The sequence below is a fragment of the Takifugu flavidus genome, chromosome 16 (genome assembly GCF_003711565.1).
Source record: "Takifugu flavidus isolate HTHZ2018 chromosome 16, ASM371156v2, whole genome shotgun sequence".
Classification (NCBI taxonomy): Eukaryota; Metazoa; Chordata; class Actinopteri; order Tetraodontiformes; family Tetraodontidae; genus Takifugu; species Takifugu flavidus.
In genome coordinates, this window is record NC_079535.1 from 10,712,762 (window position 1) to 10,739,057 (window position 26,296).

Below are 26,296 nucleotides of genomic sequence, written 5' to 3' on the forward strand. Positions count from 1 at the left end.
CATGCGCACTGGTGGGCGGCGCCATTGCGTCACGGCGGCTGTAGTTTTAGTGTGACTCCTCAGCCCTTACAGTCTGTAATGCAGAGCGGAAGAAAAGACTACATCACCCAGACGCGGTGCCTGCTCTTTTTTCCCTCGTCAAACGGGGGGAGTAGTCGCAGCTGGAAGGATAATAAGATGCGCATGAATTTACACTTTGGAATAAAATAATAGAAAATAAATGGACGGCTCGGTGAGTTTCAGCTCGCCCGTTTCTTAAACTTGTGTCGACATTTGTTGTAGTTAAGCCTCGACGCGGCGTTCAAGTGCGCGACTTCCCAAAGTTTGCCCGTGCAATTTCAGACTGCGCTTTCCTCAGTTGATGGAGTTACAAAGTTTCTTCGTTCCACTCACAATGGAAAGAAAAGCAATCTCCGGCTGTGAAGGTAAAGGGACTTATCTCTGGGACACGCTAACGAAAGTCTGCTGTTAAACGAGCTTTACGTGGAGTCGTAGCCCGACTTTGAAACAAGTCACCCCAGAATGCGTAAATGCACGTCTTGTATAACTTGTTTTGCTGGCATTCCCGACTCGAGTTGTGTTCTGCCAGCAAACCAATCGAAAGTGGGAGGGCTGCAGATGTTCAGAAGCCTCACTTCCAGATGTTTGTGGAGGTAGAATTCTTCTAACACACTAATTATACGCTGTATCTACTCTTAACCTCGTTTTAACGACCAGCGCAGGAACCAGGCGGTGTATGCTAATCTGACTGGATTGACCAGAGATTGCAGATACGATCAAAACTAATCTTTTGAAACCATAAAATCTAGCTAAGCACCATCTCCAAAACTCACTCTGAAGAGCACAGCAATACCAATATGAATACTAGTTCAGGGCTCTTCACAATGATGAGGCAGGGTTACAATAAGTGGCTGTTTCAATAAAAATGCCTCTTTTTTATGAGGCTGCTGTGTCCTCCGTCAGTCTACAAATGATGTGTCGGTTCTTCATGTTCTTGGACTGTAAACAATCCATTTAACTGGGTATAAAAAGGCCGGCATGTGTGTTTTTGTCTGTCTTTGCAGTGGCAGTCCTCCTGTGGTCGGAGTGGATGACTGACCTCAGTCAGGAGAAGAAGCTCCCCTCCAGGACAAGTTTGCTGCAGTGATTTAGATGCAGGTATCTGTGCACAGACCTGTCTCTGCTAGCTGTCTATACGGGACGATCATGTTTGAATTCGCCGGGGCCTTCTCGGTTCGCGAAAAACCCTGACGTTTTGACGCAAAACACGCAGCGCTGGCTCAGAACTTGCTAGGATCAATCGCTCCCGCCATCGGGGTCTTATCAGCGGAGATTAAAGTCAATTGAAGCCTCCACTATTCAGCGTTTCAAGTCTCCATTGGAAGAAACCCAATGTCTGCCTCCTCTCCCCCATCTCTACCTCGAGCCTTCCTCCACTCTCTCAATCCTCACCGCCCGTCGTCGCCGTCCTCTTGGCCGAGCCCGTCCGGACCGATCTACATGCGGCTGTCCAACGGCAGCCACAGCGTCCCCAGCCCTACCAACTCCCGCGGCTCCTTCCATGGAGTGTCCTTCCTGCTGCAGATTGGACTGACCAGAGAGACAGTGAACCTTGAGGCCAGTGACCTCTCGCTGTCTGCTGTCAAGGACTTGGTGTGCTCCATAGTGGATCAAAAGGTAAGCGTGTCGTCTCATTCGTCAAGAAAACAGTATTTCCGATGCGACTTCCAGAAATCTGCTTCCTGAGAGGAATTTTTTTAATCTGATTTGGATTTAAAGTGTAAAACATATTGTGTTACAGCGCTGCTAAGAAATCTAAACTAGTATCCTTTCCCACTAAAACCGGAATCCTTAATAACCGGTGATTCAGTCTAAAGTAAAACAACATCTGTTTTTGATTAAATATATATTTTGCAAAGGTTATCTGAACTGGTTTGGCAGTAATTATCTTCTCTGAGCTCGGGAACATGTACTTCATCACTACGAAGGATTAATGGTGTGCAAAGCTTGCTGGCGTAATGAAATGGCTCCTGTGTGCCTTCACAGGTTTTATTTTTCTTAAACCCCTTGTGTCTAATGATGATTACTCCATTTGCACCTGTGATTAAACATCAGCACTTTCATCAGCAGGGATCTGAACATTTAGGGCAAACCTATATTTGCTCCTGAGATGTTACAAATTAAAAAAAACAGGCAGATAGAGGTAGAGGAGGTGATGGCGGTATTGTGCCCGTGTCTCTTTTGTGTTGACAAATTGACATTCCAGAGTCGATGGGTAATGTTTTTTTTTTTTTTTTTAAAGGTCTGCCGCTTTCCACTAGCCAGTTTTGGACATTTCTGTTCCCTCAAATCTCATCACTTCACATATTTGTGTCGGTCTTGTAACATATTGGCCAAGACTCGCCAGTGATCCATAAAGACGCTGCGGTGAGGTCATGGTATAAAGCTGCCAGAAAAGTAACATATTTCTGAAATATGTTTTATCCTGTGTATCACTTGTGTAGTGAATGAATCTAACAAAAACCCCTTTACTCTTGGGAACTATATAAATATACGTTAAACATCCTGTATATACTAATACATCAGTTTTATTGTAATATCCTGCCACGGTCAGTTTCAGCCTGCTCGTCCACGGTGCAGTGCCTTAACTAATAATGAAATCCAGCCATATGGCTTTGATATCAGTGGAAAATGTGACTGTAGGCCTTGAGCACTCTCCAGTCCATCTTTGCGTTCCCTCCTCTTCTGAAATATGCATGACGGCTTTTTCAGAAATCCATCCTTTTCCAGAGGATCTCTGGCCCCCAGCTTAGCCGGCGACACTTGTCCCAGGGTAGCTAGAGTCAGCGGGGCCCCGGGTTTTTGACACGCTGGCCCTATCCGTGCTGCTGTTTCCTCCGCTGAGCGCTCTCCTGCCCGACAGCGTGACTCAGCAGTCAGACACGCAGCAAACAGGAAAGCAAGTGCCAACTTAAAGCTGTCAGGCCAGCGTCGGCTCTTCTGCCGAGTCAGCTCCTCCAGTTCGGGATGCAGGTGCGCGTGAATCACGAGGTTAACCACACCGGCATCGTGATAGACTTCATCTAACTGCAAACAGTTTGCCTTGTCTTCCTGTAGCTTATATAGGTCGGGGCCACTGTGTCAGCAGGCCAAGAAGAACGTACGCTCCTTTTGCTGAGGAGGAAGCTCAGCGTTCCCTCAGACGTGCTCCGAGCTGTAGATCCTGTCATATCTTTTCCACGAGTCTTTTTTTCCCCCAGCCTGCAGCCAGAGCACCTAAACACTTGACCTCCTGCAACAGTGAAGCTGGATTTGCAGCCAACTCTTGGGAACACAAGGAGATACCACGATACAGTGGAGGTTGGGTTTTATGGTGGGGCATCAGATTTCACCTGTTGATCTCGCTGCTACATCACCATACATGGTTATTCTTTCTTTCATATATGAAACCCTGGCTCTCATTGTGGTGTTTAAACACTGAATCTGTCTTATCCTGTAGGCCAGGGTTTTAGGGAAAAGGTTATTTTCTCGTGAAGTGGGCACACCTTTGCATTTGTTGTGCTGGATCTGCTACAGCGAACAAAATTCTGTTGTTAATCAGTTGTAAAATTTCGAGATATGTATGTATAATATGCCTTCGAGGCCAACATGTTATTTTTTCCACTTAACCCCTTTAGTTTTGAATCAGCCTCATTGTTTGACAATGGGCTGTGCAGCTTGTTATTATAGCTGTGTACTGTATGGATTTATCACGTTTAGGCTCAGCCACATGACCTGCCAGCTTCCTAGGGATAGCTTTACTTTCCCTGTGTTCTCTCTGCTGAAGGATGTGACAGTGGTGGTTTGGGCCACACTCACAGCCACCGCTGGTTAATGCCAGAACTAGTCAGAGGCAACCTGAGCTTGATAGATTGTTTTTGCTGAGCTTTTGTGGTTTGGGCTCCTTCAGTCCATCAGCTACTTGTGAATGCGGCTGCTTGGTGTCACCGTTTGGCACAAGGCTATCGTCTCTGAGCCAGGCCCCCTGAGGGCTGTGAGAAAGGGTAAAGGAAGCCAGTAATGGGTGGTGGACTCCCGCCCAGTTGGGTGCCAACCAGCTCGGTTCCATCCCATGCCGACATTGCCATTGGCTACATTCGCGTTCAAGTTGAGCCTAGCCCTGTTTTTTGGGTCGGGCCCTGACTCCTCCGTCTCGTTTTTGGGCTTGATGAATAGCTTTAGATAAACATCCATAGCCTTTACTTGTTGAGGGCTTCCTGTTTAGTGTCGCTCAAGTCATCTCATGCAGCCAGCGAGGGAGCAGCGGTGGGACAAAAGTTCACGACTCCCAGTCAGGCAGCTGGTCAGCCTGGACGGTCAACACTGCAGGACATTCCTCTCCATCCAGGCATTTTTGGAGGATGATGTGAGGTTGCTTGGGATGGGCGTAATGAATGGTAGGAAACCAAAATATTTGAGGCTGTACACTTGCCTCAGGAATACTGAACGTCTGACACGTCTGGATGGATGCAGAAATGGCAGTTGCGCAATCAAAAAAAAATTTCATTTTCGGTCTTCATGCGAAAGTATTTAAAATCCTACGTGCATCAGAATTTTCCGGTCAGTACTGGCAGCAGTCCTGCTTTATATAAATGAAGAATTTACAGTTTAACATTTGGCTGCGTTTTTTTTTTTTTTTTTCACAATCAAAACGGATGATAAAACTTAGCTGGAGGAAGGAAATGTGAAGTTTTTCTGGCACAGGTAATGGAAAAAACATTAAAGCATCACCTCAAATGTTAGTTTATCAATTCTTTTACATTTGTGTGTTGTTTGGACTTTTTCTAGGGGCTTTTTATTCCCAGTTTGCCTGGAATATTGTGAAAGGCAGCCGCCTCAGCCGCAGGTTTCCCTACTGGTTTAGTCACTGCTGTAATTCCCAGTTTCTGGTCGAGGGCTGTAGAAGCGGCTCTGTAATTAGCACAACAAAGGATTTTTCAAGTCAGGAACAAGCAATGTTGTAGAACATACAGTAAAATAGGACAGTTAATTAAAACAACAAGGTTTTGATCACTCCTAAAGCTGAAGTAACATTAATTTAGACATTCTTCTAAAGCAGAGGTGACCCAATCCAGTTTTTGATGACCTTGGCCGGGTTTTTTGGAAAAGCTTCCTACAAGACGTCGTCTACCTGCTAGGACAGAAATCCTGGCAGCGGCCCTGGAGGACTGGATCTGGTTACCCCTGCTTTAAAGGTTAATTACAATGAAAAAGTGGCCTTTTAGCCCCCGCGCGCCGCCGCTACGTTCTTTTTTTTAAAACTCATCATTTATTTCCAGCCGATTACATTGTTATCATTATTGTGACTGCTGAAAAAAAACAAGTCTTCTTTGTACAACTTTAAAGCTCACTTGCACACGGAATCTATCAATTTCCCCGGGCCTTGGAGTAATTTGTGGAAAAAAGGAGTGAGAGAGGGGGAAAAAAAGAGAAAACAAAATCTCTGAAGTAAAGAGAGCTACGTAATTTTTACCATCTGTAGTGCACATTTCTGCCGCCTCGCTCTCCCCCAAATGTGAAGTGGCAGGGAGGAAGGCAGGCCCAGCCACAAGAGCGAGTATGACAGAGCGAATAAAGCCTTGGTCGTCTTTAGGGACGGGAGGCGGATGCCTGGACTGTCCTGTTGGCAGGCCTAGTGTTGGTACACAGTGGTGCCTGTGACCACTGCAAACTGTACAGCTCCATCTGTGCCAGAACCATCAACAGAAGCCTGAAATTACGGATTTTCTGCACTATCGATCAATCAAATGCCCTTGCCCAGGTTTAACTTTAACCAGTGGTGGGAGATTATCTCTCAATTTATTTAAATGCCGCCTGGCCCGGCTCCTGATTGTGATTATGATGAAGTGGTAGGCAGCGGTGATGTCAAAACACTCAATACTCAGGACTGGTGACTTTGTCCTTGTGAAGCCAACTGTGTGTCGTGATTTAGGAGCACTTCCCCAAAGGCCTGTTCCCATTCATACATGTGTGACTGTAGTATTCGCTGAAAGACGATATCTGTTTCCCTTATCCATTTACACATTAAAGCTTTTCTCCTTCACCGCCCTTGCTGGCAAACATCGAGAAGACTTCAGTCCTGACGAACGCTGAAAAGCCATTAACCCTTGCTCATCGGCAAATGAGATTAATCACTAATGGTAATTTTCTGAACTGAGCTTCTCATCTCTGATGGCTAGTACAAACAGATGTTTTTGTCATCATCTTCCCAGATGTGTTAACATGCCAAAACCTTTCCCAGTCTCCCAGAATGAAGACCACATGCTCTCTGTTGTAGCTACGCAGCCGTGTCAGCGTGGCAGTATTAATCCGTGCCGTACACGCAGGTTGCTCCCTTGTCTTACACTGAAGTGTTTATCCAACATTTCTACTAATGGAAAGCAACACGGGTCAAAAACGGGGGGGATATATTTGACTTAAGGATGAAGAGCGGCGGTAGTCGACCTTTCGAGCTTTAGTCCGTCTGGTTCTCTCTTCAGTCATACTTGCTGTTCTGTCAGCTCCCCTCAGAGCCGCTCCCTGTTTCCATATTCTGCTTCTCTCCAATCTGCTGTGGTCGACGGAGCAGCACAGCCCGTGCGCCTGTCTTCAAATGGCTTTTCTGCACACTGCACTTGCTATTATTCTTGTCTGTGTGTTTAAATATTCCCAGTAATTGCCTCTGCGCGTGTTAATGTTTACAAAAGATCTGACAGGCTCAGCGTTCGTGTTATGCTATTTCTTTACATATGTCGAGCGCTGTTTTGGTGGAAAAAGCTTGCTCGACCAAAGAGAGAATACAAATAAAGCCTTGTTATTAATCATAAAGACGCAGAAAAACTTCAGGCTTTCTCTTGCAAGGCTGCGGTAATTGTTATTTCTGTGGCGCGATGGCAACATGAGTCCGCATCCTGCTATTACTGCACACCTCCTGACCTTTTAAGCAAAGAGAAAAAGTGCAGTCATCATTAATCTTTTATAAATGCTACCTTTTAATGTTCCCTGTGTGGAGAACAATGTGGTCACTTTCAGTGTGAGACACCAAATGCGCAGCAGATGAATTACATTTAGCAGAGGTGCTGGCAGAGGACTACAGTGGGGACATAACTCATCAGCAGTGTGTGGGGGCCTGGCTGAGCGTGTCTGAGATCACACTGCTGTCTTCCTGTGAGCCCTTAGATCCTGTGACTCAGCCTTCCTCTTCTCTGCTTCTTCTCGGGACCTAGTTTGTACATGCAACACCCGTGCACTCTCAACACATGTACATGGAAGTAAACACCCACACATGGAGGATGTTGTTTTTTTCCTCCTATGGATGTAAAAAATGCTGTTACACTGGAGCTTCCGGCTCTTTAATGGACAGGATAAACTTTGACAGAAACTGATCACTATTATTATCCCTAATCACAACCCTTGTTTCTGTGAATAATACGGGAGGTTTTCTTGGCACGGGAAAAGTTCTGCAACACCAGAAAGACATTTGACCTTAAAAAAAAGCTAGCTCTGATGAGTTATGCACATCGGTGGGCTGCGTAGTGTTGCCAAAATCACGTGAGAGAAAGGCCCCCAGCGACGGGTAAAATCTCCGATGCAAACATGCTCACCCCCGTGAGTTTCTGTGTGTGTAGAGGAGGCGAGCTTACAAAAACAAGGAACACAGCAGTGAAATATTAGCAAATCAGTTGTTGCTTTATAGCCCTGACTCGGCCTCGCTTTCGTGTTCAGACTCGACGCAGGACTCAGAGAGCACAAAAGTGTTACAGATCTTTTGAAGCTTATCGTCTAATCACAATTTTGAAAGGAAACCAGCAGGCAGTGAAACTCCCAGGTCCCCTTGTGATACTCCCACAGGTGAGATTTCGTTTCTGCTATATGCCACATATCCCCTTGTTTTACCGTGTGAACACGCTGACTTGACTCGATGAGAGGAGCTTATATAAAGAATGCCTGTGTGTTGCCAAGAGTGATGGGATGAATTTATGTGATTTCGCAAGTTTACAGAAATGCCTGCTTCGATATAAACCATATGAAGACTGCATTTTAATATCAGCTGCATGGAAGACCCCCCCCCCCCCCAGCTGTACCTGGGTACATATTTTGAGGGCAAATACATTCGTAAAACATGAAATGACGCGTGCCACTTGCCCCTTCATCGTGGCGGCGGCTGTAGCGCACTTTCTTTGGGCTTTTTTAATTCTATGTGAACTTTGCATGCTGTTATAGGAAGAGGAGGGACATGCCAAGACTAACCCAAACACAAAGTCAGTGCCAAGTAGACCATTCATCACATCTGTTGTGGTGTCAGAGAGATATTCTCAGCTCTAATCATGGTTGTTGTCGTCCCATTAATCCTTTACTAAAGACCTGGATCTGTCAGCCTGCATGCATTTCATTTGGGATCATTTCATAAAGACAGACGTTCTTTGAAATGATACAATATTCAACATTTACACCTCATGCATATGTAATTATTTGCTGTCGACTGAACATACAGCGAACATACTGTGAAGTCTCAATCTATACTGAATTCACACCTTTATTCCTCTCAGGAAAGCTGTCATTGTGTTTAAACTCACGTCTTTTAATTGTGAAATTAGCAGAACTGGATGTGTCTTTAGCATGCTATGGGAGGGTTCCTCTGTTTGTACAGTGAGAGCACTGTTGACTTGAATAGATGAGGTGCAGTCTGCTACATCATCTTTCATATGACGTGTTCACACTTGGTTTGCTGGAGCACATCATTGAATTTTCCAATGCATTTATATAACTTATTGAGCTGTGTTTTCAACAGCACAGGCCTGCTGCATCCACCCAAACTGTTTTATTTTTGGGTTTTTTTCTTTTTTTTACCAGTTGTGTTGGGACAAACTCTGTTTTTTGCTGGTGTAGGTTCTCTAAAACTCTGTGGTCTGTGCCATTCCACTATTAAATAATTGCAACATTATAAGTCAAAGGGCCTATTTATCTGTTGAGAAAAAAGCACCTTGTATCTCACTGATCTTGTGACAGTCTGCATCTTGCACCTCAAGCTAAATTTAAACCAGCCTTCCACCTCCTGACTCTTATTAGATGTTTCCCAACAACCCGCTACCTTTGTGAACATATTTAGAGTTAGGCCACACAAAGCAACATATACTCCCCTGCTTTTATGGTGCAAAAGGCGAGGTGTGAACCACTCTCCCCACCCCGGGGTCTGTGCTGGTTATTTTCCTGGTTATAGGGTTCAGTCACCTGCAACATGGCGTCCCTGCTGGGACTGAACTGGGTAATTGGCCTGGCACACCTACATCACTGCGATGTATCCCATACAAGAGGCGCTTCAGTACAGATCACATGGTGATGTAACGTTCCAGAGGTCACATGATACAGAATTACAGAAGCGAAATTGTTTAATACTTCTCCCTTTTTTTTCCTGGAAAGATATTTCTCATAGATGGAATTCTGACTTTGATCGGCAGAAAAACATCTTAGTTAGTTAATTATTCTGGAATTTTGCTCGTTTGAAGCGTTCTGTAAGCACTTTTTACACGTCAGCCTCATCTCCACCCAATTATAGTGAGTTCTCCTCATTCCTCTCAAGAAAAGTTAATCTGTTCAAATATTTTTTGTTATCTTTTCTCTTAATGGCCTTCAGTGTTCCATACCTCATACATCTTTCCTATATTATGACTCTTTTAAATCGCTTTGGTCATTTATGAAATATCCTGATTCTCATCCATCTCGCACAATCATCTTTGTCTCCTTTTCATTGAAACGTCCCTCCTTATCACAGGATTTAGCATATCAATGGCGGATTACTTCATTTAGCACAGCTTTCCCCTGCAAAGCCCCTTTCCACTCGCCTTTCCAGCTTGACTTGTGGACCTCACACACTGCTCCTCGGCATCGGGGTGTTTGGTGTCCGTGTGTGGTCGCGGCTGCTCAGCTGAACTGATTAAAGTTTGAAGATGACAAAGACCTGCTTAGTCACTCTGCACCCTGGAAATGGAAGCTGTAGCCTGAGCGGGCCATGTGTTGGAGGTACATGTCAAAAGATTTTACATACATGTGCCAGAGATTAGATTAGTGATCTTACTTCACTGGTTAGCCATCAGTTATCAATTTATCTGTTCAATCAGGACAACACAGTGTTAAAATATGCCCCCAACCTGCCAGTCCATTGTTCTTCTACCTCTGCTTCCTCTTACTTTAATTGTACATTGGAAAAAAAAAAAGCAGTGTCCTCTGCCCTTACAGCTCAGCACAGACTCTCATTTTGGAACGGGACATGTTCTACACAGTGGAAAGTGCTGCACAGGGTGCCAAGAACGGGTGACTCCAGCTGGCTGGGGCTGAACATTGGACACGGATTTTGTACGCGTGTGTTCATGCAGATCTGAGATCAGGCAAGAGAAGGAAACCCAACTATCACCCCGTAGGTTGCTCCGGAAGGATGCCCCCCACTGCCTGCAGTGGTGTTGGTGGTTGCCACGTAGCATGAATCACCTCAACAGCTAAGTGGGTTTAGGATGTAGGTATGTCAAAAAGAGGGGGAAATGTTCCATTAAGCAGGCACGTGGCTTGTGCGACTGTTGTGCTTACGTGCGGTATTTTGATGCAGAGGTGGTGATGACTGGAAATTCCTGTACTGCATGCAACAAAGGGAAGAACAGCTGTTCACAGGATAACATATTCGCTTCATCCAAGAGGGAAAACAGGGAAGAATTCCGAGAAAACCCATGGAAATAGAAAGGGAAGGAAATACATGTGATATAAGGTGTTTGTTGTGCTGTATATTCAGTGGAAATGTACATAAAATGAACAGTAATTCAGGTTATCTTATCAGGTTATCAGGTTTCCTTTGACATCATAATTAGTAATTCCTTCACATAATGATCGTTAATTTGGAACGTCTACAGGAGGGGAGACTTTAAGTAACCATCCAATTAATTTAAATCACCATATTTGTCAAGTTACTGAAGGGCAGTACCAGATTGTACTTTACTTTTTTAACATTCTGCCAGTGTGGAATATATTTAACATTTGGAATGTTTAACTGTTCCAAACACAATATCCTGTCTCCAATATGCCTTACGTCATGTCCACTGCAATGCAAGGGTTACATAATATCCACACTACTGATGGTTCATTCACACAAGGAATGCTTTTCTAAGTAACCACTGCATGACACGCTTGGAAATGAGGTGATGTTTATTAGCATTTAGCACTAGTGGAAATTCCTCCATCCTACAGATGTAGGTTGGTGATGGTGTTTTGGTTTTTTTGTTGTTGAATGGTTTGAACAAAAAGATTTTAATTTTTTCCCAAAGTCTGCATTAGCTGCATTGAACAAGCAGGAAGCCCAGGGACTAACTTGTTGTGACTTCAGCTAAATTATGCGGCTCCTTTTTCCTTGTTCTGGATTTCCACGAAAGCATTAATGCGTACGCATGCAGCAGCTTCCACGCAATCACCCAGCCCGGTTATTGATTGAATACTGCTGTTGATCCGACGATGTGATTCCCCACAGCAGCCCACTTCCATAATGAAGCGACGACTCAACCGCTGACAGTGACCTTAACAAGGTTTATGTCTTGTTTTGGGGTTAAACATTGAGTCCCCACAGGGTTTTGAGCAGATTATGCATGCAGGAGACTGAAGCACCACAGCCTACCTTTCCCTCTGCCACATCTGTATTGAAGACCTGCAGAAGTGGGTATGATCAACAGATCCATGTGTTTGAGCACATGGCAGGAGGAACTGACTGAGAGGATGAAAGGAGAGGGTCCTGGAGCTGTCATCCTGCAGCAAACATGGTTAATAAATGCACTCAGCATTAATCAGTTTATACTTTTAAGTGATAAATCATGAACAAGTGTGAGTAACAGTGTTGCGCATGTATAAAACCACCAGACGTTCCTGTGATGTGACCATGAACAGGATTCAGTCCATAGTGTAGTTCCACATTCCTACAGAGTAAAACTACATACTTCAGTTCTGTGATGTGACTGATTAGTGTCATCACCAATAACAAACTTGTGATTATGGTTTCAACATTTTTTTTAAATGATGCCTTCTGAAACAATGGTATTTATAAGGAATACAGGGACATTTAGATAGAAGTGGAGAGAGAGGTCAGAGGCCAGGAAGAGGAGGTGAGAGGAGGATCGGGCTTTAACAGCTGTTCTACAGCAGAACTACTTCTTCTGGTTCTTTACAAATCCAGGAAGTTCCTTCATTTTTGTGTATTTTCAATGGATATTTCATATGAGAATGCTCCCCCCGTATACTTGCCGCTGTCCGATAACAACATTAAATGCTTTTTATGCAGCTGATTAGTTTGTTTTGTTGACAAATGTGGCATTTTATAGCACCGCTCTGCTGTTTTAATGGGCGGAACCAGGTGTCTCCTCCAGTACCAGCCTGGGTGGTCAGGAGTCTTCTGCTATTCCAATATTCAAATTCAAGTGGACTGTGTGTATGTAGTGTCTGTTTCATACCTTATATGCATCCTTATAGGAAAAGAGAGTACCCACCGAACAGGAAGTGACTCAGTAACGACTGACGCTGCACTTCCTTTGAGCTGATTCTCTTCTACTTCTCTCAGGATGTTTACCTCCTCCTACCCTGTCTCCCTCTCCCACCTACCATTCCACCCCCTTTCCTCTATGGTGACACTGAAACACTCCAGCTTGTATTTAGTTGTGTATTTGTGGAGGCTGTTTGATACAGAATGTTATGTGTGTATATGGAAATGTTAAAGCTACAAATAAAACATTCTGTATTTTTAGGTGCTATTAAGGGGGCCAGTGGTCAATAATCAGTGGGAATATAATTAATTGTGTCTCTTAAGTCTTAAGTTTAATTGTATTTACCAAAAAACCTTTGTAAGAGATCACAATTTATAGCAATATGGTCCATTTGTCCTTTTAAATCGCTGTATGTGACCCACTACAGTGTATAAGTCATAATCCTCTACATTTCTTCTTTATTTGACCTTTATTTTTATTTATAAAACTTTGCTAGAATTTCAACTTCAATCCTATTTCTGTCCCCTTCCAGTTCCCAGAGTGTGGCTTCTTTGGTATGTACGACAAGATCCTGCTGTTCCGCCACAACTTGAACGACGAGAACATCCTGCAGAGGCTGACCTCGGCAGAAGACATCCACGAGGGAGATCTTATTGAGGTGGTGCTGTCTGGTATGTGCAGTAGTCTGCAGCGAATCTGCAGCATCATCCAGCCTTAGGATTTAAATGCACCTGCCAATGTGTATTAAATTACATTAGTGTTCATGCTCGAGCCCAGCAGGGGATATAAAAGGAGTTCATTTAAAAACAGATGAAGTGAAAGGCAGGTTTTAAATGCTTCTTAGACGTAAATAGTCTCGGCAAGATGTGTAAACTAGAGGTTAGTAAGCAAACAATGTTGTGGAACTGATAAAGTTGAGGAAACCACTTGTCCTTTCGGTGCCTAGTATTTGACATCCCTTCCAATAAATGCTCGCATGATTGCTGTAAGCGTCCTTGTTAAAAGGAAAGGAAGAAAAATGTTTGTGACTCGCTCCTCAAGCGCCACGCTCAAGCACCTGCTTTTCATTTTGTGATAAATCTGCTCCAGGAAGGTTTTTTTCCCCATCTAATTGTCCACCTCTCTGGAGACCGTGCAGGTGTTTGATTTTTCCCTTTGTCATTTCCTGTGGAGCGATTCAGCTTCCTGTGTGCCACTGAGACCAACACGTGATCTGGAGTATCTGCTTCGTCCTAAACTGTCCTAGACTCGCTCCATCTGTCTCTATTGGGAGTTGATGACACCACCTGCACGGGGATCTGTCTTGTTTCTGGCTGAGAGGATTGTTTGCAGACATTTGGACAGGATGATTGTATAGGTTGCAGATCTTAGAATACTTCAGACATGAAGGCTGAGGAATGTAGACTAAACACCAGAGAACTTCCTTCTTTTTGTCTCCGTCTGTTTGTCTTTCGTGTCCCTTTGTGGCTCCCTTTCCTTCTTTGCTCCCCTTCGCTCTCATCTCTCCTACCTTAAAGGGTCCATCTGAAGGTGTGAGCTCTGCCAGCAGAGCCTGACAGGAGCCTCCAGATACCCAGTCATGAAAACCGTCACAGCAGAGATGGAGCTCAGATTTGCTTCACATGCAACATGCGCTGTTTTTCTAATTCCATCTAATGCTCCATAAACTGGCCTCCTTTATGAGAGGGGCTTTGCTGCCAGACACTGAGAAATACAAGCTAAGAGGTCCACTTTCCCAAGCCTTTGGTTTGGAGAAAATCTGAGCCTTTTTCCACCCCACAATTTGTCTACTGTCATCTTCTGTTGAGTTTCCCCTCAACCAACCTGTTGTTGGATTTTGCGGCTGTGTGAGAAAGACGGTCTTGATACATCTCTCACTGCGAGAGGGAGGGAAAAGTGGCTTTTTTTTGGCTGCAAGCTCAAAGGAGATGGTTTGTTTTCCTTGAGTAAGTGATTGTAGTGGACCCGTGGAGTGTAAACATGCTGTTATGTGCGGGGTAGCCCTGGACGCAGTGGACCCCTTACAGGCCATCTCAGGCCCGTGAGGTTTGAGGTTTGACTCCACTGTTTTGTCCCTTTGTTCTGTTTTTCACCCCCTTAAATTCCCACTCTCTTCTCCCCCTCTGCCATGGTGAAATTGACATTTTTCACTATCTTCTATTTTGTCACGAATACTAGAGGCTCAGTTGTTTTTGCCAGATGGAAACTTGTGGCTCTGACATGAGGAGTCTAAATAAACAGACGCTGCATTCATGTAAGCCTCTCTCCTCACTACAAGTGATGTAAAAAACAACAGTGTGGAGAATTTATGTTTGCTGTTTTTGAGTCAAATTGGCACGGCAAATATTACTGCGCCTGCCCAGAGACAGACGGTCGATTTTGCAGATGTGTGGGGGGGAAAAAAACGGCTTTTAATGTGTCTGCTTGAGCTTCGGTCGTTTGCGTTATGGGATCTGCTTGAGTTCATTTCTCATACCCTCAGATAGAGAAAACGAAATGTGGAGCCGACTACTTTTGCAGATTAATAATATCTCGTTATGAACCGTTCTGTGTCCCTAAAAATCTGCAGGGGAGGATTTCCTTTTGTTTCTGACTGTATATATTTCTGTTAAGTGACGTATTTCATAGTGAGAACTGCAAATATCATTAATCTATAAGAGAAACTGAGAAAAAAATGAATTTACTTAGATGTACATACAGCATGCACTCATGTTTTAGATTTTTTTCTGATTATTCCTCATTCACGCTGTAGGCCGCTTCGGAGAAAAAAAAATGGAATAATTGACTGATGTCCTACGGGTGTGCCTCGTTTCCTTGATAAATACAATGTTCTTGCAATTCTGCCCCCTACTGGATAAATGTGGATGTGCTGGAGAAGAATATGAGCATTGTTGAGTGTATAAACATTTTGTATGTAATTTGTAATTTTAAAAACGCAATTTTCATCTCACTTTTAAAACATTACCTATTAAGCTGTGAAAAGAGCAATCGTTTTAGGACATTATATCAACAAAGATTGGCCCCATTTTGTAATTAAGTATATGCTCCTTCAATGATTAATTCACAGGAAGGTGACACTGCCATTAAAGGTCTGAAAAGAAGATGCCTTTTCTGCCAGAAATCCTTTTAATTTCATTTTTGCTTTTTATTTGCTGCACTGCTGTAGCCCAGGCCACCGTTGAAGACTTCCAGATCCGACCCCATGCCCTCTATGTCCACTCCTACAAGGCCCCCACCTTCTGTGACTACTGTGGAGAGATGCTGTGGGGCCTCGTCCGACAGGGACTCAAATGTGAAGGTTCGCGACATGGACATCTTGGGACAATAGCCACAAAATTGACTGAATACATCCCAAGACCATTTGATTATTATAAACTATTATCACCTTTATCTATAACTATTTTGGGTAATTTCTTTTTCTGTTTTCCTGTTTTTAAGGATGTGGTTTAAACTATCACAAGCGCTGCGCCTTTAAGATTCCAAATAACTGCTCTGGGGTCAGGAAACGGCGATTGTCCAACGTCTCATTGCCTGGACCCTCCTTGTCCGTCCCCCGACCTGCGTCTAGTGAAAATGCCGTGCTCCTCCTGGATGAGGTGTGTTTTGCCTGCTTAATTCTGGCTCATATTAACCTCAGAGTTCTTGACTTACAACGGGCAGGGGTTGATCCACATTCTGATCTCCAGCTCCGTCTCAACTGGACAACAAATATGTCTTTTCCTAGAATAACACAGATAGACTTGATGTCCTGCGCTCTCAGAAAATGGAATTACATTGATGACATTGGTTTTATGCATCCGCTTCCTCATTGTCAAAATAGAAAGGTTCTGTCCCTGTTTTGTCTGTAGCTGCTTGACAGCTACACGTGTTTTGAAATGAGAGCTTTAGTGGTAAAACATGGCGAATGCAGTAGTTGTTTTTGGGTAATTTTCAACAAAGCCTTTCTTCGTCTTTCTTTAAATCCACTCTGTCAGTTCCTGCTTTTCCTGCCATCTATTAACTCAACTCTTCCCTTTGGGCTCCCCTAAATTTATCATGCTTTTAACTTTTATGCCTGCAGACTTCTTGCTAACATCTCTGTTTCTTGTTTCCAAACCCCTGCAGCAGAGGTCTCACCAGGAGGCGGGGAAAAGGATCCTGTCCTGGAGTGGTCGGCCCATCTGGATGGAGAAGATGGTGCTGGGACGGGTGAAGGTGCCGCACACGTTTGCCATCCACACTTACACTCGTCCGACCATCTGTCAGTACTGCAAACGGCTGCTCAAGGGTCTGTTTCGCCAGGGCATGCAGTGTAAAGGTGGGACCCCGTCTGAAGAGCCTGTTCCAAAGAAATGGGGATCATCTTTGAGGTTTATCTTTAATCTTTTATTTTCTTTTATTTATCATCTGGCAGACTGCAGATTCAATTGCCATAAGCGATGCGCTTCCAAGGTACCAAGAGACTGTTTGGGGGAGGTGGACTTTAATGGAGGTAAATTCTGTCGATTTTGAAGTGACGTATGTGTCTGTCATTATTGAATGTTACAATCTTTTGCACACTTGTAGAGCCTGCCAGCCCCGGCCCGGACTCTGACACTACCATGGATACCATGGAGGTGGACAGCAGTGACTTGGATGGCAGCAGAGGACTGGACGATCCAGAGGAACCCTCCACGCCAGATGAAAGGATGTTTGAAATGGACTCTCCCTTCTTGGACCGAGAAAAGGATGAAGAGCCCATCAAGACAATTAGGTAGAGCTTATTTTATCATTTCTTTCTAATGTCACTCAGCAGAGGTGGGGACCAACAAGCTGTCCAAAGGACTGGGTTATTCTGGAGGGATCTCTGGAGATATTATTCCTGTTTTTAGCTGGAAGCGCTCTTTTTCATGTTCCTTTGTCCGAAAGTTTCTGCCACTATCCGGTTCTTACAGCCAGATGTTTTGTGCTGGGCTGTTTTATGTCCTGTCTTAATCCAGGCCGTATTGTAAGATTACTGTCTGTCAGACCACTATTTTCCTGCCATCTGTATGTTTTCTGGGTATTATCTCTTTCTTCTTCTTTCCATGATAGACGCTGTGGGATAAAAAGAAAATTGTGCTTCCCATGTGGAATTTTATCATCAGAAGTGATTTATGTTCTGGAAACTTCTTATCTCTCAAATTGATAGATTTATTAAATTAAGTTGAATGTGTGTGTGTGTGTGTGTGTCTTTGCAGTCCTTCAACAAGCAGCAACATCCCTCTGATGCGGGTGGTCCAGTCCATCAAACACACCAAGAGGCGGAGCTCCACAGTGGTGAAGGAGGGCTGGATGGTTCATTACACCAGCAGAGACAATCTGGTAAGGTTGATAACCCTAACAGTGGAGCTTAGTCTGAAAAGACCTGAGCGTAGCTCGGAGAAAACTCCTTCGCCTTCCTTCCTCATCAAACATAAACTGTCCAGCGCTGTAGAATCTCTTGGTCATGTGTGTCTGGCCCTCTAACTTGGCATTTGTTATTTAACAGCGGAAGAGACATTACTGGAGGCTGGATAGCAAGAGTCTGAGCCTATTCCAGAACGACACCGGTGCCAAATTTTACAAAGTAAGTAATGTCATCATCTAGCGTTTCAAATTATTGAGGAATGCCTGCAGTTCCATTCAATAATAGCATTAATAAAATGTTACATTTCATAGAGCTGTGTCATTTCAAGATGGTGATGTCAAAGTCATTTTAATGTCTCAGTTGGTCTCTTTTATTTTTTTATTTAAGGCTTAAAACCACTGGTCGCAGGATGACTCAGTCTGAGAGCTGTTGTGTTGCAACTATGAACTACCCTGCAGTCAGTTCTGTCCACTGAAATTTCCCCTTTGGTGTTTCACCCTGCAGCCGGCTTGCTTCCGCACATGTGAAAAGGCATCGAGTCGCGTTGGTCTCTGCCGTTAGTTCATGTGTATCAAATCTTCTGGGACATTTGAAGGGATTTTCGAGGGAGAGACGGAATTTAGGAGGCTAGTTTCTTGTTTGCACTCCGCCACAGTGGTTCAAGTTCAAGCTTGGACAGAGAGATGTTTTATTTTGCCTTTTCAACTTTATCAAATCAGAAAATTCACTTCAAAGTAAATTCAGGCGGTGAGGGGAAACGCTGCTATGTAGAATCAATCGGGGAGATTGTGTGACACTTCCTGCTCTGTGCCAGCACCGTAGTCAGTCATTACATTGCCGCAGGGGCTTAATAGCACAGTAATTGCACAGTGTGGACTTAGGGAGGTAACTACAGGCTGCGTGGTAAAGATTTCCACATGTGCCCTCGTGGTTTAGTGTATGTAGGGCGGAGGATATAATCATTTTATTGTTCGTGTCGCCTTGTGTGTTTTGAGACTTTGATAGCTCCTCCAACTGCGGTCAAAAAAGTGGTGCGGAGTTATATTGTGTAAAAGGCTGCAGTCTTACAGCCTTTATATTCATATTTGCAGCGCAGTTGTGCTCCTACACACATTTGTCCATACAGGTCTACGTTTTAATGTTTAGCTTTATCTGTCAGAAGTTTCAGCCAGACTAAAATAAAGACTTTTCCTCGTGGCTCCTCCTCCTCCTCTGCCACTAAAGCCTTTCAGGAAACCTCACCAGGAATCGACTCCACGTGTTGGCTTTATTAGCGTCTTTATGTGGTTCTTTATCATCACCTCGGCACTTCAAGTTACATTTAAGCCCGTGAGGATGTAAACTGAAGCCCAGCTGCCTCCTTTAAAGGTCGGTCTGTTGCTACACCTGTCGCCGCAGTTTAGACGTTTCACAGTCATGATAGATAACATGAAATGACTCGATTGTGGGTTGAATAGGAAAGGTTCTTTGGGCAGCTTCTCGTCCACAAGTGCGGTTTCTGTCCATGCGCGCTCGGCATCCGGGAAACAGTCTGTATGGGCAGTTTCCTTTAATTTCCCCCCAAGGTTCTCGGCTGCCGTTCATCAGTGTGCGGCCACCGTTCTGCCCTCTTGTCCTTTCTTTATACCTCCGATCTGATTAGTGGTCGCGTGGCTTGCTCTGCCAGGCATGGCAGCCATTTTCTCCATTTGGAAGCCATAACAACTGCTCGTTTGAAGATGAGACCCCTCTACTTGTGGCTTTCTTTAAAGAAACCTTTTATGAGGTAAGGGGGCTTCTCTGTCCCTGCCAGATTGAGTCCTGTCACACCCACCCACTCACAGGCCACCGCCGCCCCGCGGAGGGGTCGGCGTTGCCGTGTCTTTTTGTCTCGGTGGCTAGCGGTAGCGCCAGTGGCTCGTGCTCAGATGGGGCCTCTGGTTGGCCCTGCCTTGTAATCAGGGAACCAGAGCACTTCAGTTGCCGCAGGGGCCCATTCACGTGACCAGGCCCCTGCTCACCACAAGCACTTCATCTGATACTCAGCGGTGAGCCACGCAGAGAGGACAGCGCGTGTCTGTACGGCTCCCTATTGGCTGGAACTGCTCTGTGTTTTCTAATTTGTGACCCTCCCTCCTGCCTTTGATTTGACAGCGACTTCGGAGGGGAAGGGGTTTTTATGTGGCTCCAACTGTCTTTTCTGAACACACTCATAAGAGAGAGGAAAGCAAAAGAGAAAGTTAGCTGGACTATACACTTCACCACCGTGATTACACACCAGTGGGAAGACTCCCGGCCTGTGAGTGAGTGTTGCTGTTACGTGATCGTTGTGTAGGTTGTATCCTAACTCTTAAAGGAGTCATTTTCCACTTCTCATTTATTGTTTCAGATGGTTTTAAAGTCATGTTTTATTTTCCTAAAATGGCATCAAAGGCACCCTTTAAAAAAGGGAAATAGTCATTGAAAAAGAGAGGGGCCGGGAGTTTGTTTGATTTAGAGCGTCCACTTAAAATGTACCCCTGTTTTAAAGGTTTCTCAACGTTGTGATTCTAATCGTGAATCAATTTGATTCTTGCGCGGCAGCATTCATGAGCTGCCCGTGTCAACAGTAAGGTCCGTTTGTTTACAGGAAGGTGCTTCAGCTGATTACCGATGCAGGATAAAATGCAATTGTAGGCAATTTTGTTAAAAACTGACTGTTATATTTTCATGACAAGCTGTAAATGTGCCACTGTTGTTTTACTGTGTAGTAAAGAGTTATTGGGGGAAAAAACCAGATAATATCTAGTTGGAGCTTTTTTCCCCCATGAATTTCATGATATATTTGCTTTTGCAGAGGTAATATGAGTTTTTCTCCTTTTCCACAGGAAATCCCTCTGTCTGAGATCCTCCAGGTGGAACAGTCGCGGGACTACAGTAATCTGGCCCAGGGCAGCAACCCGCACTGTTTTGAGATCATTACATCCACCATGGTCTATTACGTGGGGGAGAACAACTGCAGTCCCTACCACAACCCGGCTCTGGCTGCCTCGGGGGTGGGCATGGAGGTGGCTCAGGGCTGGGAGAAGGCCATCAGACAGGCCCTGATGCCGGTCACCCCTCAGCCCAGCGTGGCCAGTGCTGCCGGCCAGGGCAGAGATCACAGTAAGTGCAAGATTACAGCATTCCTGTTTTAAATCCTGACAGTTTTAGAACATGATTTCAAGCTACTAGCACCTGTTAGTATGGAATTATTTTATCTTAGCCTGAGATCTGTGACCTTTATGTCTAGAATTTGCTGTCCATATTGATGGATCTGGTTTATTTGCTTCTTCATTGCGTCGATTAATGGCACTAACATTCAATATCCAAACTAAACTGTACATTTTAAATGCAGTGAAGTCGTCTTTCGCTCCTTATCTTTGCTGCTTGTGTTCAGACTCGCTGGCCATCTAAATTCTTCAGCCGCTCGGTCATGCATACTTTCCCTGATCAGTTTTATAGATGTCATATTGTGTAACAAAATGATTCATCATGTGGACTAATGACTCAATTATGCTGCTGCAACCAGCACAAAGTTTGTGAAAAGACTGTTTGTGAGTTAACTAGAGTGAGTACAGTTACATATGGAGTGAGTGTTTAACGATGGCCTTGTTCAACGTGGACTGAGCGTGTTTTCCTCTCCAGAAGAGCTGTCCATCAGCATATCAGTGTCCAACTGCCAGATCCAGGAGAATGTGGTGAGTGGGGCTTTTTCAGGGGCTTTTCCCAAATTCCCTTGTTCGGCCTGCACAGTCATATTCTGATTAATCAGAAATATTATCTGTAAAAACTTTCAAACAGGACAAAAGAGGAAGACTTTTTTTTTTTTTTTTTGGTTCCATTTTTCGGCAGTATGAAATTTTTGTGCATACAGTAAATAGTTGAAGTTGTTATGTTTAGCAGCAGCTGGTCAGATTTTTTAAACCGGCAGCATTTTTCTCTCAGCGTCAGCATCTAAATAATACCAAATTAACAGCTGTGGTTGTCTCTGCAGGACATCGCTTCGGTGTACCAAATATTCTCCGATGAGGTGCTGGGATCGGGACAGTTCGGCATCGTTTACGGAGGTGTGTTTGAGGTGGATATAAGGCCGCCCGCCTCCTATTTATTTTGCCTTTTAAAGGACTTTGTTGGTACTTATCATCCTTCAGGCAAGCACAGAAAGAGTGGCAGGGATGTTGCCATCAAGGTTATTGACAAAATGAGATTTCCAACCAAGCAGGAGAGCCAGCTGAGGAACGAGGTGGCCATATTACAGGTACGGGCTTGAGAATTCAGAAGGAGCGCCCCGTCTCTTCCGGCTCGTCACATCCACAACACGTTTGTCTCCTCCTCAGAATCTGCACCACCCCGGCATCGTCAACCTGGAGTGCATGTTCGAAACCCCAGAGCGGGTCTTTGTCGTCATGGAGAAGCTGCACGGCGACATGCTGGAGATGATCCTGTCCAGTGAGAAAAGCAAACTGCCGGAGCGAATCACCAAGTTCCTGGTCACGCAGGTCAGCGCCGCGGCCTCGCTCAAACCTGCAGCCTCTTCAGTTGGGCTTTTTCTCCTTACTCTTTTTCCTGCACTTTTTTTTTGTGTTTTCCGGTAATACCCTCCCCTCTCTTCCGACGGTTCCACTCCTCTGGGGTTGCAGAGCATCAGCCTGCTCTGTTTATTCTTGTGGCGAGCTGATGAGGGAGAATTGTTTACAGAACTGGTCTGAATGGCACCACGTCCTCCTCCCCGTCCGTAGATTACAGCCTTGACTGTGCCGTCGGCTTTGCGGCCTGATTAGAGGTGCAGCAGACCGGGGGCCTCGGTGGATCCCTGCGTCCCAAACAGAAGCAGGACCATTAACGACGGCCCCATTAGCTGTGGTGGGCTCGGCTCTGATGTGGTCAGGAGGACGTCTGTCCAAGGCAGGGTCAGGACAAGCAGGCCAGGCACGGCGTGGTTTTGGTACGCCGCCATGTGCAGACAGGCACCGCTGCACTGGTTTCTGCCAGACCTCGTGAATATGGATGGGAGGATGATATGAGCTCATAAGTCTTTATGTGGAGGGTGCTGGTCAGGGTGGGAGCACTTCTGGGTTTTTGCATTCTTATGCAGCCCTTATTTCTTCCATATGACTCTCGGTTTACTGCGGACGAGAGCGTGGAAATACTTGGAATGAGCTTTTAATTCCATTTGCATTTTTAAAAAGAAATCCCCGCCCTGCTTTTGGTCATTTGTAACCAGATCCTGGTGGCCTTAAGACATCTGCACTTCAAAAACATCGTTCACTGTGACTTGAAACCTGAGAATGTGCTACTGGCGTCGGCGGAGCCTTTTCCTCAGGTAACCCTGAAAGCACACGTGTCCACGCACGCGCACGTGTGCAGAAACTGACCCAGCGATCTCTCTTCATCCAGGTGAAGCTGTGTGACTTTGGCTTCGCCCGGATCATCGGCGAGAAGTCCTTCCGGCGGTCTGTGGTGGGCACCCCAGCCTACCTGGCCCCTGAGGTGCTGCGCAGTAAAGGCTACAACCGCTCCTTAGACATGTGGTCAGTGGGCGTCATTGTTTATGTCAGTCTGAGCGGGACTTTCCCTTTTAATGAAGACGAAGACATTAACGACCAGATCCAGAACGCTGCCTTCATGTACCCCCCTAATCCCTGGAAAGACATTTCTGCAGAGGGTAAGAAGAACTTTGAACGCGCCTGTCTTCCGCGAGAGCTAACACCGGTCGATTCTTTAGTGGTGCTTGCACCTGTACAGTAACTGATATTCAGTTACAGCCGCCCTCCCCACCTGCACGTCTGTTTGCTGTGGCTGAAATTCCTCCGACTCGTCTCTGTCTGGAGCTGAAATGAATCACTTTCCGATCTTCTCAGCGGTGGCTCCGCCCACACGCTGACAACACATCACAAAGTTAAATGTGATGGCGGTGTGGATGCTAATGTCGTGGTTAGCTAAATGTCTTTTTCTTAACCATTTGCAAGGGCGTTAACAGCTCAGAGTTATGTCCTGTATACATAACTCTGGATTAAGATGGCTCCTGTTACCTGAGATTATTTAGGTGGTTAAATGTGATTGTGTCTGTTCACAGCTACAGATCTGATCAACAATCTTCTCCAAGTCAAAATGAGGAAGAGGTACAGTGTTGACAAGTGTCTCAGCCATCCCTGGCTACAGGTTTGTCCCTTTGAGCCACTTCAGACAATCAAACATTATTTATTTGCTCACTAGAAATCCCAATGCACAGATATGATACATTTGTGTTACATTCAGCATTAACATGACTTTTTTCAGTGAATCTGTGATTCATTTTCAAATGAGAATCAAAACTAATTTAAATCATTTGCTATCATCAGTCATTTATTTGGCCTGCATACATTTCCCATAATCTCGGACCCTTAAAACACAAAATCCAGCTGTAAACAGATGGGAGAGCCTGGGAACGCGCGCGTCTTCCATAAACTATTTGAGAAGTTTCTTTTGCCAGCCCTCCTCCTAGTTGTTGATGTTCTCGACTGACGGCTCTGTGAAGAAGAGCTCCTAAATTCGGATCCCTCGGACCCTGAGCATTCACGAGCACTGGTGTGTTTGCGTCTGTCTCCTCAGGACTATCAGACCTGGCTGGACCTCAGGGAGTTCGAGACGCGGCGGGGCGAGCGCTACATCACCCACGAGAGCGACGACGCTCGCTGGGAGGAGTACGCAGACGAGCACAGTCTGGTTTACCCCAAACATTTCATCATGGCCCCCAATCTGGACGACATGGAGGAGGACCCCTAGTGCCACAGCAACTTCCTGTACCAGACGTATATAGGACGAGGTTCGCCCCCTCCGAACTGTTTACCATGGAAGCAGAGAGCAGGTGGTCAGGTGGAGAGGTGCTCTCCAAACGTTCCAAAGTAGGGAAGAGCCAGTGGAGGCTACAGGCAGATGCTACGTCTGCCGGGAGAGCGGCCGCCCGGTGTTTTGCACAATATCAAAACATTCCATTTGCTCTGTTTGGGTTGTGTTGTTGTTGTTGTTGTTTTTTTTAAAAAGAATCACAAACTGTATCAGGCAACGTGAACTTAATAGCTTATATGATACGTCTGATCAAAATGTGAGCAAAGAGATCAGAGAGGGAGGGAGAAAATTCCAGGAGTAAAGGGCACTTTTCACAAGGGATTCGCAGATTTGAAACATTTGCTCTCGTTTCGAAAACGGTGTGTGGGACTGTCCTTTAGCACGAAACTGGAACGGCCAATATATTTCTGTTTTTAATGTATTTGGTAATGGTAGATTTTGCACTATACCGCAGCTGAAGAGCGGCTGGACGGCGACAGTATCCGTTGCTACGGAAACGGCATCGGTGCAGACAATCATCAGGAAAGAGAGAACTCGCACGGCCGGTGTTGCTGTGACACCATCTATTTAACACAAACTCCAGAGGATTTCCTTTCCGCCAACACGGCGGTTTCTCAACAGTCCTCTGGAAAAAGTGACCAACGGACCAAATAACTCGCCTCGACTGTCTCCGACATTTCCTAATTGAACATTGTGAAGTTGTTCTAATCCATAAAATGACATTAAACGCAATAATGGAGCCATTTCTTTCCCGCCTTCGGGGTGACGCTGCAACAGCTCGGTCTCGGCAACCTTTTCCTGTACCTGTCTTTCACATTTCCTTGACTTTCTCGCTGTTCTTGAACGTGACATTTTAAGCACTCGCATCCTGGAATATGTGTTCTTGATGCGTAGCATCAAGCTCGTTTTTTTTTTGTTTTTTTTTTTACACAGAACAAATGTCGGTTTCAGTGTCTCTCGTGTTGCGCGGACCATTAAGACGGCGGTTTCAAGGCAAAAGACACAGGAGAAGCCAGGGGATGGAGGTGTGGTTCACACGGGGGCTTCAGCACTGCGCTTTTGTAGTTCGCTCTGTTGCTGTGTTTCGGGAATCCCTTCCTGTTTCCCATTGTCCTCCCTCTTGTCTTTTGCTGCCGCTGGATTGGCAGGTGTCAGTGTTTTGTATATTTCAGTATCATGGAATAAAAACTCGAATCATACAGTTGCGTTCCAGTTCTGTCTTAAAAATGTACAACTTTGTGTCCAACCTTTTGTTTTTTAATTTGAAAGATTTGTGGATGATTTACAGTCCGCTGGATCATTTGTGTGACTTATTATGAGCTGACACTATGAAATTACTATACAGCAGCTTGTTGTTAGTGACTTTACCTTCTGAGATTTAGTAATTAAAAATATGGGCAAAGTGAGACCAACGTTTCGTTGCTGCCCTCTAGCGGTGGCGCAACGTAAGGGGAAAATAACCACATTTGTGAGTGAAAACTTTTTTTGTGTCTCGATGGTGGGTTTCACTTTAATGGTTTTTATCAGGCTGATCATGAAAAACAATGCAGTGAGGTGAGGGCAGTGGTTCTGATCCCTGGTCTTCCTGAGCAGA

General features: G+C 45.0%; 1 protein-coding gene across 5 annotated transcripts; it reads left to right on the forward strand.

Moving 5' to 3' along the window:
• The first annotated feature begins 96 nt into the window (after positions 1-96).
• Positions 97-25,901, forward strand: prkd3 (protein kinase D3). Of its 5 annotated transcripts, none has more exons than XM_057059131.1 (19): positions 97-232; positions 1,065-1,677; positions 13,060-13,198; positions 15,694-15,825; positions 15,966-16,123; positions 16,632-16,824; positions 16,921-16,998; positions 17,073-17,259; positions 17,726-17,849; positions 18,016-18,093; positions 20,721-20,997; positions 21,520-21,572; positions 21,869-21,941; positions 22,026-22,132; positions 22,212-22,373; positions 23,099-23,197; positions 23,272-23,539; positions 23,951-24,036; positions 24,466-25,901. In XM_057059131.1, the coding sequence occupies exons 2-19, from the start codon at positions 1,393-1,395 to the stop codon at positions 24,637-24,639; spliced, it is 2,673 nt and encodes an 890-aa protein (XP_056915111.1). In that variant the 5' UTR covers positions 97-232; positions 1,065-1,392; the 3' UTR covers positions 24,640-25,901. The 5 variants fall into 5 exon arrangements, with proteins under 5 accessions (XP_056915111.1, XP_056915113.1, XP_056915112.1 ...); XM_057059133.1 differs by having other exon boundaries at positions 108-425; positions 21,523-21,572; XM_057059132.1 differs by having other exon boundaries at positions 108-425; positions 16,635-16,824.
• The last annotated feature ends 395 nt before the right edge of the window (positions 25,902-26,296 follow it).

What these genes read in the sequence shown, in the direction of transcription:
- prkd3 (XM_057059131.1), top strand. Translation starts at nt 1,393, where the DNA reads ATGTCTGCCTCCTCTCCCCCATCTCTACCTCGAGCCTTCCTCCACTCT. An exon ending in ACAGGGACTCAAATGTGAAG is followed by an intron (nt 15,826 to 15,965) that starts GTTCGCGACATG and finishes CCTGTTTTTAAG; the next exon opens with GATGTGGTTTAAACTATCAC. An exon ending in CCAGGGCATGCAGTGTAAAG is followed by an intron (nt 16,825 to 16,920) that starts GTGGGACCCCGT and finishes ATCATCTGGCAG; the next exon opens with ACTGCAGATTCAATTGCCAT.